Raw genomic sequence first — 14,382 nt, 5'->3', positions numbered from 1 at the left:
GGGTACATTAGAGAAACCTGCTGCAAGGATTTGCCAAGCTATGCTTTGAGAAAGTCAAACTTGGTTTTCTTTTGTCCAAGATAATGTGATATTCATCTAATCTTCAGCTGATTCCTGAGGCAATTTACAATTATGTTTAGCTGATCTGGTGTGGTAATAGTGGTCTCTCTTATTCTGAGAGTTTTTGCCATGGCTCTTCCTGAAAGACTTCACTGACCATTCTGTTGGTGATACAATCAAATAAATTCCTGAGCAGAGGCAAGCTGTTCATTTATTGGCCAACTGAGGTTGTTGGCAATATTTTGAAAAACAAAATAAAACAATTCTGAAAAACAGAATGTCTGGCTCTCGTTCAGTAATCAAACCATCATACATACTGTTGATGTTGTCCAATTCTTCCATGGTGCTCGTTCTATGTGATCTTTATACAATAGTTCTCCAGTAGATATTCATCTTCTGTGTCTTTTATTATAGCCACATTTTCATTAAAAGGTCCTTTGATTTCTGCAATGTTCCTAAATAAATCTCTGATCCTCCTATTTAATTACAATAGTCAATTTCTTTGTATTGCTTATTTAAATATAAATTGTTTTTTTTTCTTGCTGTTCTCTGGAACAAGTGTTTAATTGAGCAATTTCTCTATCTTCTGTTTACTTTTCATCTTTTTTCAGCTATTACAGCAATAGCACTTAGACTTATATACCACTTCACAATATTTTGCAACCCTCTCTAAGCAGTTTACAGAGTCAGCCTATGGCCCCCAACAATCCGGGTCCTCATTTTACTGACTTCAGAAGGATGGAAGGCTGAGTCAACCTTGAGCCCCTGATACTCAAACTGCCGAACTGTAGGTAGCTGACAGTCAACAGAATTCGCTTACAATACTGCATTCTAACCACTGTGCCAGCAAGGCTCATTATGAATATTAATATTCAAATGTATGAATATATATTTATCAATATATCATTTTTGTACTTTTGGAATGTTATTTTTGACTCCTTTAGTCTAACACTGAATGTGTGGATTCCAGGGTGTGGATGGCTTAATGATTCACCATGAGAAATTATAACTAGCAGGAACAATTACCGCGTGCCACAGGACTTTCCTGGTCAGTAAGACCTTAAGACATGACCACCAGGAATTTCAACACATATAGATGGTATCAGAATGGAAAAGGCACCAATTCCTCTTGCCTAAGAGGAATTAAATTGAATAACTTTAAGTCTAATTATAGATTATACTGTTAAATAGATTAGATCTATAGATATCCAGTAGTAAACCAATAAGAAACTACCATTGCAGAATATTTTCTCTATTAATCCATTGTATGCTGGGGCATTTTAGCAGAAATGTAAGAATTAAGAAAGGAGACTCTCTCCCTAAACATGTTATATTCACCCAAAATGGTTTTTTTTAAAAAAAATCCTATTGGCTATGAGTGTAACTGAAGCAGTAGTGTTAGAAGTGCAACCCTACTATCTGAGCATCTTTCTTCATCAGGATATGTGATTCATTAACCTTTGAACTTCAGACTTCTCCTCAGCTGCTCCAATTCCAACACTGTATTTGCTGACCTTAGACTGCCAGCAGTTTGTCTTTGTTCGGGAATTAGGAAAGTCTTTGACAAATTCTCTGTGCTAAAGTTCAGACTTCTTATCCGGTAAATATACCTTCAATCTAGGCGTCACTTTATTTAATATGTTTACAGAGGATACATAGCATCTAAAAGACTAAAACCAGACTTTAATTGAACAGGAAGGGTAAATTCCTTTCAAAATTGCATTGTCCTAAATTGCTGGCACTCTGATTTTAAAAAGCATTCTTCTCAATTCAGTGATCTTTACTTTTGTAGAGACTACTTGGTTACTAATTGCTTTATTTCTCCAAATCTATTGCAAAACATTTATTTCAGCTCTTGTTTTCGTTTACCACTAATATTAAAATCTCATATCCAAACAGTTTTTGGCCACCATGGATAGTGTTGATTGGAGTGATATTCTTGTTGTGATGATAGTATGAGTAGATAAATGTGGAGAGGTTACTCTCAATCGTTGATCAATAATCCTAAACCATTTGATGGAGGGGGAAAAAAAGGATGAAACAGTCACAATAGTAGATATAATTGATTAGTGTGCAAAACTCAGTGGGGGGAAAATTGGTAGGTAAAAAGGAGCAAGAGCTTTTATTTCTTTACTTCTTAACCTAGGGCTATCTTATACGGCTGGCAAAAAATATCTAGTCTTTCCAGCCATTCTAGAGGTCATCTAGATTTCTACAGTCCAGCCTGTCTAAGCAATGAAAACACTTCAGTCTGAGCTTGCCATTAAAACTAAATATATTGCAAGATCGTTTGCAAGCATTATTCTTTCAAAGGACTGGCTGCTGGATGAAAGCAGAAACTTCTTTTACAACTTCAGCTCCTATATAATTACGGAAAACAAACTTTTGTTGAAATTCCAATAGATGACTCTGCATGATGTAATAGCTCCGATTCCATGCTAAATTAACATATTTAACAAACCGATTCTATTAACAGTAGGACTACTGTAAACTACATGCCAGGTTAATTACTCCAAAAGTAAACATATGGGATAGAATGGTTAAATCCTTCAGCTGATCAGTTCTTTAAAAGTTGCCACCCACCAAAAAAAAAAAAAGGTAATCTTAATTAGTGTCCATTGAGATTTTGAGAGGATTCATGAAGGAGATAATTAGAGGGAAAAAAAGGATTAAGCTTTGCTCTCTGTGAGTGCAGGGTCTTACTTACATTACTTTAGAGAAAATGAAAAGAAGAGGAGAAATGCATGATTAACATACTATCCCACAGCACTTTTATGTTCAGAATCTCATAGGATCAAGATGTAGTGTAAATATTTCAAAGGTAGCTGATGACACTTAAAGCTACTTTTTAAATTAAGGCATAGCAATTTACAGGGTTGTTGTCATGTAAGGCAACTTTGTCGCTGCACAAGACTTGGCACGGGTCATATTTCTTACCTTCCTGGAACTGAAGCATTATGCACACTGGAAGATGTTAGCAGCACTGACAGTTTCAGATTGCGCAATATATATGGGTTTTTTTTCTGAATTGAGATATAGCAGTCATTTTGGAACAAGTGAAATCTGACGTAAGTGAGCAGAGACAGTTGGTGTTCAGAATGGAGAATTGATTGTTAAAACTTAATTTGGCTCTCCCTGTGTCATAGCGCCTCTCTGCCTGGCACAACTTGCACACCTGCCTGGCAACATAAAATTACTACTAAAATAATGCTTCCAATTGGAATACCTGGAAGCAATACTTAAGATTGAAAAACAAAAATGCCAAGAACCGCCCCAATATTTTTATTGTATCATCACAGATTTCAATGGGGCTTTCCTTCCATCAGTGGGTGTATAATTGTTGCCCAAGCGGCAGTTCTGTCATCTTTGCTTAAATGAAGATGAGTTAAGGCAAAAATACCCAAAAACATATTCTTCTCCAGAGCCCCATTCAGGATTATAGAAGTACCTTTATCAGTCCCTTTACAAAAGGTCATCACAGCCTAATGCTCTCCTAATGTCTACATTAATGGCAGTCCTGATGTCTTCGACAAATCCAGGTCTACAAGTCATTTGAAATCAGTCATAGAACTGAAGAGTCCTCTAGATGTATGGGGTGAGGGGAGGTAGAGAAAGTTGGAGTGAGAAGGGGGAGATACAGAAAGAAGGAAGGAAAGAAGCAGAGAGCCTACAGATTTAGATGAATATATGTGAAGGGAAAAGGGTAAAAAGAAGACAAAAATCCCCTGCCTTTTTTGCCTGCTTTCTCCGTGGGGATTTCCTTAAGAGGCTCAGACTTGTAAAGAAATAAAACCAATGTGGTTCTCAAATACCACATCAACTCAATCAGCTAGCAACTCTGGTCTTGTGGAACATATCACTGTACTGTGGTTTCATCACCAGTATTTTGGTTTTAGCAATAATCCCTGATTAACCTCACTGACTTCAATGGAAAGAAAATTCATCCACAGGATGCTGCAAACTCATGTCTCTTGATGAGTTACCCTGGGAACTTTCTTGCATGTTTTGTGGGTTATCCAACTACTTTACATCCTGATTCTCAGCAATCACACCAAGAATCACATGGCTTTCAAAACATGGTCTGATTCGGCCTACAAGCTCTGCACAGGAAAATGCTTCAGATCACGTCAGAAAAAATTGTCCTGTTAAGCCACAATTGCCTCTCTGTGGTCTGAAATAAAAGACATCCAATATCGAGATTTGAACCCAGGATGCTCTGAATACAAATCCGTGGGTCCTTCACAAGTTTTTCCACACTATCCAGCTTCTTGCAGAGTTTACCACCAGGTCCAGCATCGTCTTCTTTTAGCTATTTCCTTGCTTATTGCTTCTGGGAATTTCCAAAAGAAATCCTGCCAAAAGAGAAGTATTTTCATGGTTGCCTTTGTCTCCACCCTAAATGACTCCTTCAGTATGAATAATGTTAAGACTTGCATCACAAGCCAGGTGCAGCCAATTTGATCTGTCTGCTGGACCCAGACCATTGCTCCTACCAAGTGCAATCATCAAATACTTGATCATGCAGCAAACAATAATCTACTGAGATAAGCAACCATTAGTGATTGGGTAGAAAGAATCAACTCAGATCAGGCCTACAAAGGATATTGGTACACAGATAGCCTGGACACTGTAGTAATAGGGGTGTCCTCCCATTATGATTGGTATTTAGCAAAGAAACAGCAATCATATATTTGATGCTCTCTGAGCTTATTTGGTTCAACCATGAGCAACAAATGTTCTCCTTTATCGGAATCGTATCATTGCTGTTTGTTGTTTAATCTAACCTGTGACGTAATCAAGGCAGGATTTGGGACAGACGTCCAGGTCACACTCACAGAGGGAGGTGCAATCATGGCAAATATGTGACTTGATGTTGAAATAACAAAAGTAAATCATATTACCATCTTTAGAAAAAGAAAACTAGGATCCCACAAAACCAGAGTTTAAAATGTTATCAAGCTGCTCCACTGACCCTAATATGATTTAATTTTTCCTCCTTCTAATAATAGCTGCTTTATTATTATTATTATTAGTAGTAGTAGTAGTAGTATTAGTATTATTAGTATTATCATTATTAGTATTATTATTAGCTTCTTTTTTAAAGTGAGATGTGAAGCAATATCATTCAATCCAATGTATGTTGACTCAGTTCCACGAAGTTTGATGGGACTTTCTCATTCCCGATCAGGCTTTTATTATGCAATTACCATGACCCATTCAGAGAAATCTACAGGACGGGGAAGCGAGTGAGGACAACATCCTTCTACTTCTAATCTTCTTACTTCTTCCCCATTATTTCTTCTGCTTTTTTTTTCTTAGCAGAAAAACATCCACTAAGAGTGTCATGCCAGAAGTTGTCAGACAGTGACCAAAGTATACTTAGCATCATACTTATTAAATAGTCTGAACCCAGACTTCTTAGATTTCTCAGATATGGTGCTGTTTTAGAATATTATAATTGCATTTCTTGATAGAAAAGAGCATGCTAGTGCATCCCTCTGTCTCTCTGTTTCTCTCTCATATCAGGCTAAAAGTGGAATAGATAGATAAGATAGATAGATTCCACCTTTATTTCTATATATAAATAACTGAAGGCAGCAAACATATTTAATACTTCTTCCTTCTATTTTTTTCCAAAACAACCCTGTGAGGTGAGTTGACTGAGAGAAAGCGACTGGCCCAATGTCCCCCCAACCTACTTTCATGCCTAAAGAGGTACCAGAACTCAGAGTCTCCTGGTTTCTAGCCTGGTACCTTTAACCACTACATCAAATATAGCTTAATAAGTTTTTGAAAGTGAATGCTAGGGCTGTGCATATAACATTTCTGTACTTTGATGCAAATCTTTTTGGAATAATTTTCACTTGAAATAAATAATGACCCTGTAGGGTTGATCAACTTTTTATCTGTTGACAGAAAATGTGCACATAACATTTTGATGCTTCACTCAGGCTAATTTTGAGAGTGACCTCAACTATCATGTCCCACTCGAATGTCAAACTATCTGGCAGCGGTCTCTGACTCGGAATGATTATTTAATTTTGAACAGATTTAACTACAAATTGTTCTTATAATCATTGTTAAGAACACTATAAGATTATTGAGTCCAAATGAGCCCCTCTCCCTGGTCATTTAGCGCCAAATAAGATCTTTCATCAGTTAGCTCATCTTCCTATTTCTGTGGAAAAGACATCCTCATTCAACTGCAAATATGCTGCTGGGAATGCCTGATTCAACCAGGGCTTCCCTGAAACTGCCTTCCGGAGCTTGGAAACCCAGAATTCCCAGATGACAAGGCTAAAGGCCAGGGAGGCTGGAACCGGGAGCTGCATTCTCAGACAGAGACATCGGGGGAGGCTTTTAGCTCTTCCCTTCTTGTAATTTTCCTGCTAGAAACAAGCGAGGAAACACTTATCCACACTTGCCCCTTGAGTTCCTGCAAGTCCCGTTTGTCACAATAAAGAAGGGAGTACTTTGGGATCTGACTCACAGCACAACCCGGCCGGGGAAGATATTTGCACTGCCCGCTGGGCTATAGGATACCTGGCGCCTCTGGAGCCAGATAAGCAGGCCTCGCCCTACTCTTCACCCCTAAGAGAGCTTTGTGGCACAGCAAATCAGCCTGCCGTCCTTTCCCATCAAACCAGCGGTCCTGCAGACTTTCGTTGCACGGATACCGCGTGTGCCCTTTCTATACAAAACGTGCAGCTGCCAGACAAGGGGCGGGGGAAGCACGTCCACCTCCGCCCCCCCACCTCCCTTGATGTACCTGAAAAAGTGCCCGTGTCTCCCAGGAAAAAGGGCTGGGCTGCTCCCCCCCTTCTTCCCCGGGGGGGGGGAGGCAGGCCTTCTTCATTTACCGGGCCGGGGGGGGGGGTATTCATTATGGCAGTGGAGACACCTCGGCCCAAGAAGCAGCACATCCAACCTGCTTCTTCGCCACAGCACGCGGACGCCCGTGCTGAAGTGAAAGGCTCGCGGGGCCGAGGACAATCGTCGTCGTCATCGCCGCGGGCAGATTTGTGCCCCAGAGGGAAACCCACGCGGCGGCTCCCTCCCTTCCCTTTTTGCCTGCTGCCTCCGGACCACGCACATCGCACAGACGGCGACCCGGGTGGCGGGCGTGGAGTGTGGGGGGGGGAGAGAGCGAGAGAGGGAACGAGGGATCGCCTCATCACGTTTCGACAGCAGCAGCAGCCTCCCCCCCCCCCACCTTCCGCCTGCTTGTGTGGCCAGGAGCGGAGAGGCTGGAGCGTTGGCCAACACGTGAGGCTCATGTGATGAGGCGGGGAGGGAGGGAAGGGAGAGGCGAGGCTCGTCCCTCCCTCCGGTAGCAGCCAGACGTGCCTGGAGTCACAGGGTAAAGCGCGTCGGTCGCCTCCGCCCCCTCGCTCACATTTAACCCAGCCTTGCAGCCTTCCAATTACTCCTCTCAAGCTCGCCGGCGCAAGGGCGTCCCTTTCCCAGCCCGACACTCCAGGTAGCCGGGAGGACATGAGCAGCCGCCGACGTCGCCAACACCGCTAACTTGACTTCTCTCAGGCTCTCAGCTTTCGGCATTCCCTGTTCGCTGCTCCCGTGCGGCGGCTTCCTTTGAGGCGAACCCGGGTCTTTTCATTGGCTTCGCCTTGAGTGGGAAAAAGGCTGTTCCGGCCGGCCAGGTGCCAAAGCGAGCTTTCGGAGAAGCCGAAACCCCAATGGAAAGGATCCCCAGCGCTCAGCCTCCTCCCGCTTGTCTAGGCAAACTGGCTGCCCTCGAAGGCGGCGACATGTCCGGGTAAGAAGCGCGCGCCGAAGGGCTTGATCGGCTTTGCTTTCCACGGGAAAAAAAATCATCCGGTTCGGCTGCCCGGCGTTTGGCCCCGGAGACCTTCCTCGGGAGGACCACGACGCCTGCGCTAGCCGTCTTGGCGGTGTGGGGGGAAGAGGGGGAAGTTCGCCTTGTTACCGGCGAGTTAAAATATTGTTTTTAATTAAAAAAACAAAACATATATTTTCTTCTTGTTGTCATCAACAGGTTGGACTTCGCTCACATGTATCAAGTTTACAAGCCCAGAAGAGGCTTAAAAAGAGGGGACGACAGTAAGGTAAATACAAATTGCATGTTTGGCTTCAGTTTCTTCCCAGCTGGGGTGAATGAGAGTTGCCCCCCTTTTTTAGTGCAGAACTGGGGTTCTACTTTTAAAAGAGATTGTAGGTTTAAAAGAAAACCCCTCGCTTGTGGAGGAGAATGCATAAATTTGGGGGGGGGGTTTACAGGATTAGAGGTGGTTAGAGGATAAAATTATTGTAGTAGCCTCATACTGTGAAAATCTATTTGGTTACAAGGGTTGCCCAAAAGTAGTTCCCTGGTAAACTCTCTCCCAGAAAAGTATCTTGGTTCAGGAGATTTCCCTGTTTGCAAAGAAAATGTTTCTATCCTCTTCCATTCAATTTCAGTTTTTTTTATCTAAACCAGTCCAGCTGTGAGTGATGTTGTTTTCCCCCCTTTCCTCGTTTTCCTTTCAGGAGACTTACAAGTTGCCTCACAGGCTGATTGAGAAGAAAAGGCGTGATAGGATTAATGAATGCATTGCCCAGCTGAAAGATCTTTTACCAGAACATCTCAAACTTACAGTAAGTAAAAAGCTGGCCACTGTCCAGACTTGTCTTCCTTTTCAGAGAGGTTAGGTTGAATGGATTTTTGTATGGATAAAAGCGCCATCTAAAGGATTTCTTGGTCACCGCGGATGAAAGTGAAAAGGGCTGCGTCTGGGTAGCATTGCAGTTTTGTCCCTCTTATGAGTGATTGGTCTTGTAATTCTGAAGAAGTTGCATGTGAGGTTGAGAGTATACAATACCTTAAATCTGACAGGAGACCACAATTTATTTTGGAATGATTGGGTAGCTTTGATTGCACCTTTTTCCCCCTATGTTACTATATCGTTGCTTCAAATTCCATGTTCTAATTTATCACAAACAAACGAACCTCCAGAACTTTCAAACTTAAAAGTTTCCTGTTAGATATCTGTGATAAGATAGGACTGCAATTAATGCGTGCTTAAAAAATAAAAGGAAAATGTTACTTCAGTTTCCATTTGAAAAATGAATCCTGATTTGGGCTTTGTATTTTGGAATTGTTTAAAAAAAACACTTTCCCTTTAGTTATGTAAAAATATTGTTTTATTTCTTCCAGGTTTTTTTTAAAACCTGAAATAGTTATATAAACATCACTGTATTTATTCGTGGGGTAGATTTAAGTAGCTTTAAATCAGAATAAAAGTGGATTTCATTGGGAACATTATGCTGTGTTTAAGTCAGTCCCTGCCCATTTCCTCCCATACTTTACCAGGACATATTGCTCCCACATTCTGTTTCCTTCAGCTAACCAACTCACTCCTTTCCTGTTTCCAGACTTTAGGACACTTAGAAAAAGCAGTTGTTCTTGAACTTACCTTGAAGCATGTCAAAGCATTAACCGGTCTTATTGAACAACAGCAACAGCAGATCATAGCCCTCCAAAAAGGTTTACATGCTGGTGAGTGCTTGTCTTTAACACCTTTCTTAGAGTCATAGATGCCTTTCACATCAGAATTCTCTATTTAAAAAATAGTGCTTCTACTCATGGTACAGACTTCTCGTGGTAAAGGATCTCTAATTTATCCTTGCCTCATTTTTTTTTAAAGAAAGAAAAATGAAACTTGGCAGCCTTCGTCCTTTCATTTTGAACTTATGTTCTTTTCATTCAGGGTGAGGTCTTTATTTAAGTTCTGAATACTTTTTTAAAAAAAGATTGGGCTACTGAGCCATGTATCATCTGTAGATCAAAAGGACTTCTTCTATTATATTCTAGCAGCCTAGAAATCTGGATTAGTTATTGCAGTTCTAAATTGTCAAGAAGTTCCTCTCTTGTTTCTTTAAGTCTGCTTCTTCAAGCTATATTCTGTTATCCTTTAAAGCAGTCCTCCGAATGTATTGGGGTGGTAGTTTCCAGAATTTTATGTATATCGGAAGTTGCAGTCCAAATTAATTGAGAGAACATCAAGTTGAGTACAATTGCTTTCAAGTTTAAATTATTTTATATTTTGACCCAATATTTTCTTCTATAACTGAAGGAGCCCTTTGCTTGGATACTACTATCAGTAGCATAAAGATACTGTCCACATTAGCAGTGATAATCCTCATGTGAGATGTTCTAGATGTAACAACAAGGTAGACAGTAGGAATTGTGGAAAGGGGGATATTCTGAAGAATTGATTTCCTGGGCCAAGAGATCCCTACTGTCGCTCACATTTAGGACTGCTTACTGCATGGATGAGTAGCAATATGTGGATAGCCCTTTCTTATGGTATTGTGAATGAGCTCCAGGAATGTGGAGGAAAGGCCATATGAAGGGGCGGATCCATCTAGTGAAATAATCTAAACATTTAAACATTAAGCAAAATGTGCAATTACACAGGGTTAATGTAAAAGCTCTTTTGCATGTAGTTAAGTTGATTTGTGCGTGTTCTCATTGAAGCCTGTAGTACTCTTGATGTTTCGGTTTCCCATTCACTAAAAAGAACTGACAAGATAGTATCCTATCTTCTTTTTTCATACCACTTTATTTTCATCCTATTGTCATCTGTTAACTGGAGACTTACCCTGATAAAGAACCAATTTCATTCAGCTGCTTCTCCCCTACTCCAAACCTGGATTTTAACATTCCATTGAAGTGATTATTTTTTCATTAAGTACAATAAAATGTCAATTTCACTCTTAGACACTCAGATAAATTAACCCATTATAGCTAAGTTTCTTTCTGAAGCAGTTCCCATTTGCATACTTAACCTGGAAGGAAGCTGGGGTGACTAAATGGCTTTTCAGTAAAGATACTTTCTTAGGGATGCATGACATTCACATGTTCACTAAACCTTTTTGGTGTATCAGATTAATTTTTGACTGATGTTTTTTCAGATGAGTTGCCACCACGGAGTCTTGAATCTAGCCAAGAGATATTTCGCTCTGGGTTCCAGATGTGTGCCAAAGAAGTGTTACAATATCTGGCCAAGCATGAAAATGCCAAGGATCTGAAATCATCTCAGTTCATGACCCACCTACACAGAATGGCAGAAGCTCTGCAGAGTGGAATCAGCCGTAAGTCTGGAGACGCCACCCCAAAGCTTACAGATCTGAAGGATAAATCTCCATGTCTGACCAAAGCTGCTGAGGCACATGGGAAAAACTGTGTGCCTGTGATTCAGAGGACTTTTGCCCACTCCAGCGGAGAGCAGAGTGGCAGCGACACAGACACAGACAGTGGATATGGGGGCGAGCTAGAAAAAAGTGACTCTAAATCTGATCCACAGTATTTTAAAAAGGACACGGAGCTGAAGTACACTGCCCAAGAGAGAGTCACTTCTATTAAACAAGAAAACGAGGATCCACCAGCAAAACGGACCAGGATGGACATGTCAGAGGATGAAGACCATTTTAGTAGTAATGTGCTTGGCTCTTCCTCCAACAGCTTCTTAGGTCCTCATCCCCACCAACCTCCCCTCTGTTTGCCTTTTTATGTTTTCCCTCCCTCAGCGACAGCCTATCTGCCCATGTTGGAGAAGTGTTGGTATCCGGCCTCTGTGCCTATTTTGTATCCAAGCCTCCCAACATCCACTGCAGCACTTTCAGGGTTAATGAACCCAGAGAAAATGTCTTCTCCTTTGCTATTGCCTCACCGACTCCCTTCACCTATACCGTCCCATTCCCCCATGGACTCTACAGCTCTTCTTCAAGCTTTGAAGCAGATGTCTCCTTTGGATCTGGAAACCAAAGACTAAACAAGGAGAGCCTCTCTTGTTCCATTTGGTTGAGTTTTGAAATTATTTTGGATTTCTCCCCCCATTCTAAACAGTGTGTGTGGGGGGCTACGTGCCCAAGTCCTAGAAAAGATTTCAAAGATGCATCCCAGTTAGTGAAAAAGAGGAGAGGTGTGTGTTTTACTGCTAAATTAAAATAATGTTTGGATATGCTTTTACCTTTCAGCTATCTGAAAAACCTTAAATCAGCTAGGATTATACTTTGAAGCTGTGAAAGAAAACAAAAAGATTAAACAGATTTAAAGAGCGTGCAGAAAGAAAAATCTGGTGTGTCTGATGAGGACTTTTCAGGTAATGATCTCGAGAAGCAAAAATTCAGAATTGGATACAATGGCTTCAGTAGCCTTCTGGCACCACCAATATCTGAGATCTTAACATCGAGATACATAACATTTTTATAGCATTGCTATGAATCCTTACAGTAACAGTCATTGGCTAGTAAAGCATAATAAGTAATTCAGGGAGATTTTGAATCTAGTTTCTTGCCTATTTCAGCTCAACAAAATCTCCTCCGTCTGCCCCAAATACTGTCTGGAAGTTTTGTTTAGTTTGAGCTGCTAGATAGGTACTACTCTGAGGAGGCCATTTTGAAAAAAAAAAACCATATACTTTCTTTTCCTTATTGCAGACATTGTTTCTCCTAATTTCTGGACAAAAGCCTCTGGGATATTCACTAGGAAAGGACATTGGCTACCATAATAATTAGTTACTGGTCCACTTCTGGCCAACATAAAGTGTCATCAGGTTGCTGCTTTGATATGGGAATGGCTGTTACTCTGGATCCAAGTCTGTTGTGAAGTATTAATAGAATCCTATTGTCTGCTTGGTTCTCAGTTTTTCCCCAAGTGTTGTACTACCTGAAAATAATCAAATATATTTTCTATTTTAAAGTGGTTTCATATCTGTAGTTGAACATATATAGCTTCATTCTTCTGAATGCTAATATAAACTGGTATCTTAATCAACACCATAAAACACATTATAATTTGACACAACAGAGGCCTTACTTGGAATATTTTGAGATAACTGGTAGTAGCCCTTAACATGACCATATTATGCAAATCCAGAGCCATTTCAAACATATCCTTTCAGCATCTTCTTCCTAGACCTGCAGGGATCTGAGTGTAGCATTTTATATTTGAACCAGAGACAGTTTTCTTGGTTATAGCAAAAACTGGAGAAGTGGGAGCTGATGAGAGAGAGAGAGTGTGTGCGTGTGTGTATGTGTGTGCATCATAGTTCCCTACCCACACTCATCCATTCAGGGCAGTACAAAAATTCTCTTAACAAAGCTAAAGTTTCTAGTTAGGGCAGAAAAGTATAAGTTCCCTCTGCATAAGTTGAGCGAAACATTTTTGATAAGACAATTTCCTGCCAAGGTTGGTTATTGAAATAGGATTTGAGATTGTAAGAAGCAGATGCGCAACAATCTCTTGGTAAGGAGGAAGCCACCTCTTCCTTGCATGGTTAAAAAAAGAGTGTGGTATGATTTTAGGATAAAGATCAGATGTGATATTCTGGGGCTTCATTTTGCAGTCTAAGAACCACAGCCACTCCCAGGGATGAATTGCGGGTCGTGGATTGTGGTCTTTGCCTCCTGCTTGTCATCTTGGTTACTGGAGCATGACAGTGCGAAGGAGATGCCTGCCATTTTCCTGGAAGATGGACAGCAGAGCAACCCGGCACAATAGAAAAATTGCCAACCTATAAATTGACCCTAGATGAAACACATCCTGCAGGAAAAAAGAATCCATCATGATTCTGAATATTAAAGTTTTGAAAGATCAGGTGAAATGGCGGTATTAGTAATTTGTTTTGAGAAAGGCCGTACTGTCCTTTGATTTTCACTTATATTGCACCAACTGCTAGAATGCACTATGCTCAATTACAGGTTGTGTTTGACCATTTATATTTTATTGTTGGTTTGAAAAAAAAAAACCACAGTTTTTGTACACAGTTGTTGCCTTTCTTTGCAAAAAAAAATCTATTATAAATGTGTACATATGCATATTCTATGTTTCAGAAGTCTATTATTTGTAAAACTACTTGAGTTCAAAGAAAGTGGGAAATATGAATGTATTCCTGTTTTTTCTTTTCTTTTTAAGGAGGGGAATGTCTTGTTCTTCCTCTCGGGAGAAATAGAGTGTTTATATTTTTGGAACCTTCTTGAAGGTGGTAGAGTGTAAATATTTTTATCAGAGTAAAAGTTAAGTAGTTGTTTAAAAAAATACTTAATAAAATTATTTTCCTGTGGAACTTGAGTTCTTGTTCCTCTTTGTGTCTGAAGAACCTGTTGATAGTAAGGCAGAAGTATCTAAGGTGGATCCGTACATCCGTACTTGTATAGAAATAGAAAAACAATCTAATTTGAGTTTAGGTACACTTAACTGGACTTTACTGGAACAAAAGGCCAGCTAAGGTGATAAGATGGGCATTGGTGTTCCCATACCATCAAAGGACTACATGTCAGCTTCCCATGTGGCTCACT

General features: G+C 40.5%; 1 protein-coding gene and 1 long non-coding RNA gene across 2 annotated transcripts; one reads left to right on the top strand and one right to left on the bottom strand.

Annotated features, from left to right (window-relative positions):
* Nucleotides 1-253: 253 nt before the first annotated feature.
* LOC117673925 (uncharacterized) lies at nt 254-6,985 on the bottom strand. Its single transcript, XR_015732677.1, has 2 exons — nt 6,830-6,985; nt 254-2,064 (listed from the first exon to the last, which is right to left on the bottom strand). It is a non-coding gene; the product is annotated as an uncharacterized LOC117673925 (long non-coding RNA).
* On the top strand, nt 6,943-14,150 carry BHLHE40 (basic helix-loop-helix family member e40). The gene is made up of 5 exons (XM_034431650.3): nt 6,943-7,837; nt 8,078-8,147; nt 8,569-8,676; nt 9,454-9,577; nt 10,996-14,150. Exons 1-5 carry the CDS (start codon nt 7,758-7,760, stop codon nt 11,853-11,855), a joined length of 1,242 nt encoding a protein of 413 aa, XP_034287541.1. The 5' UTR covers nt 6,943-7,757; the 3' UTR covers nt 11,856-14,150.
* Nucleotides 14,151-14,382: the final 232 nt, after the last annotated feature.

The sequence above is a fragment of the Pantherophis guttatus genome, chromosome 2, assembly GCF_059756535.1.
Source record: "Pantherophis guttatus breed Tessera chromosome 2, ASM5975653v1, whole genome shotgun sequence".
Lineage (NCBI taxonomy): Eukaryota > Metazoa > Chordata > Lepidosauria > Squamata > Colubridae > Pantherophis > Pantherophis guttatus.
The sequence above is the reverse complement of the archived record's forward strand: the minus strand, read 5'-3'. Positions and strand labels throughout refer to the sequence as shown.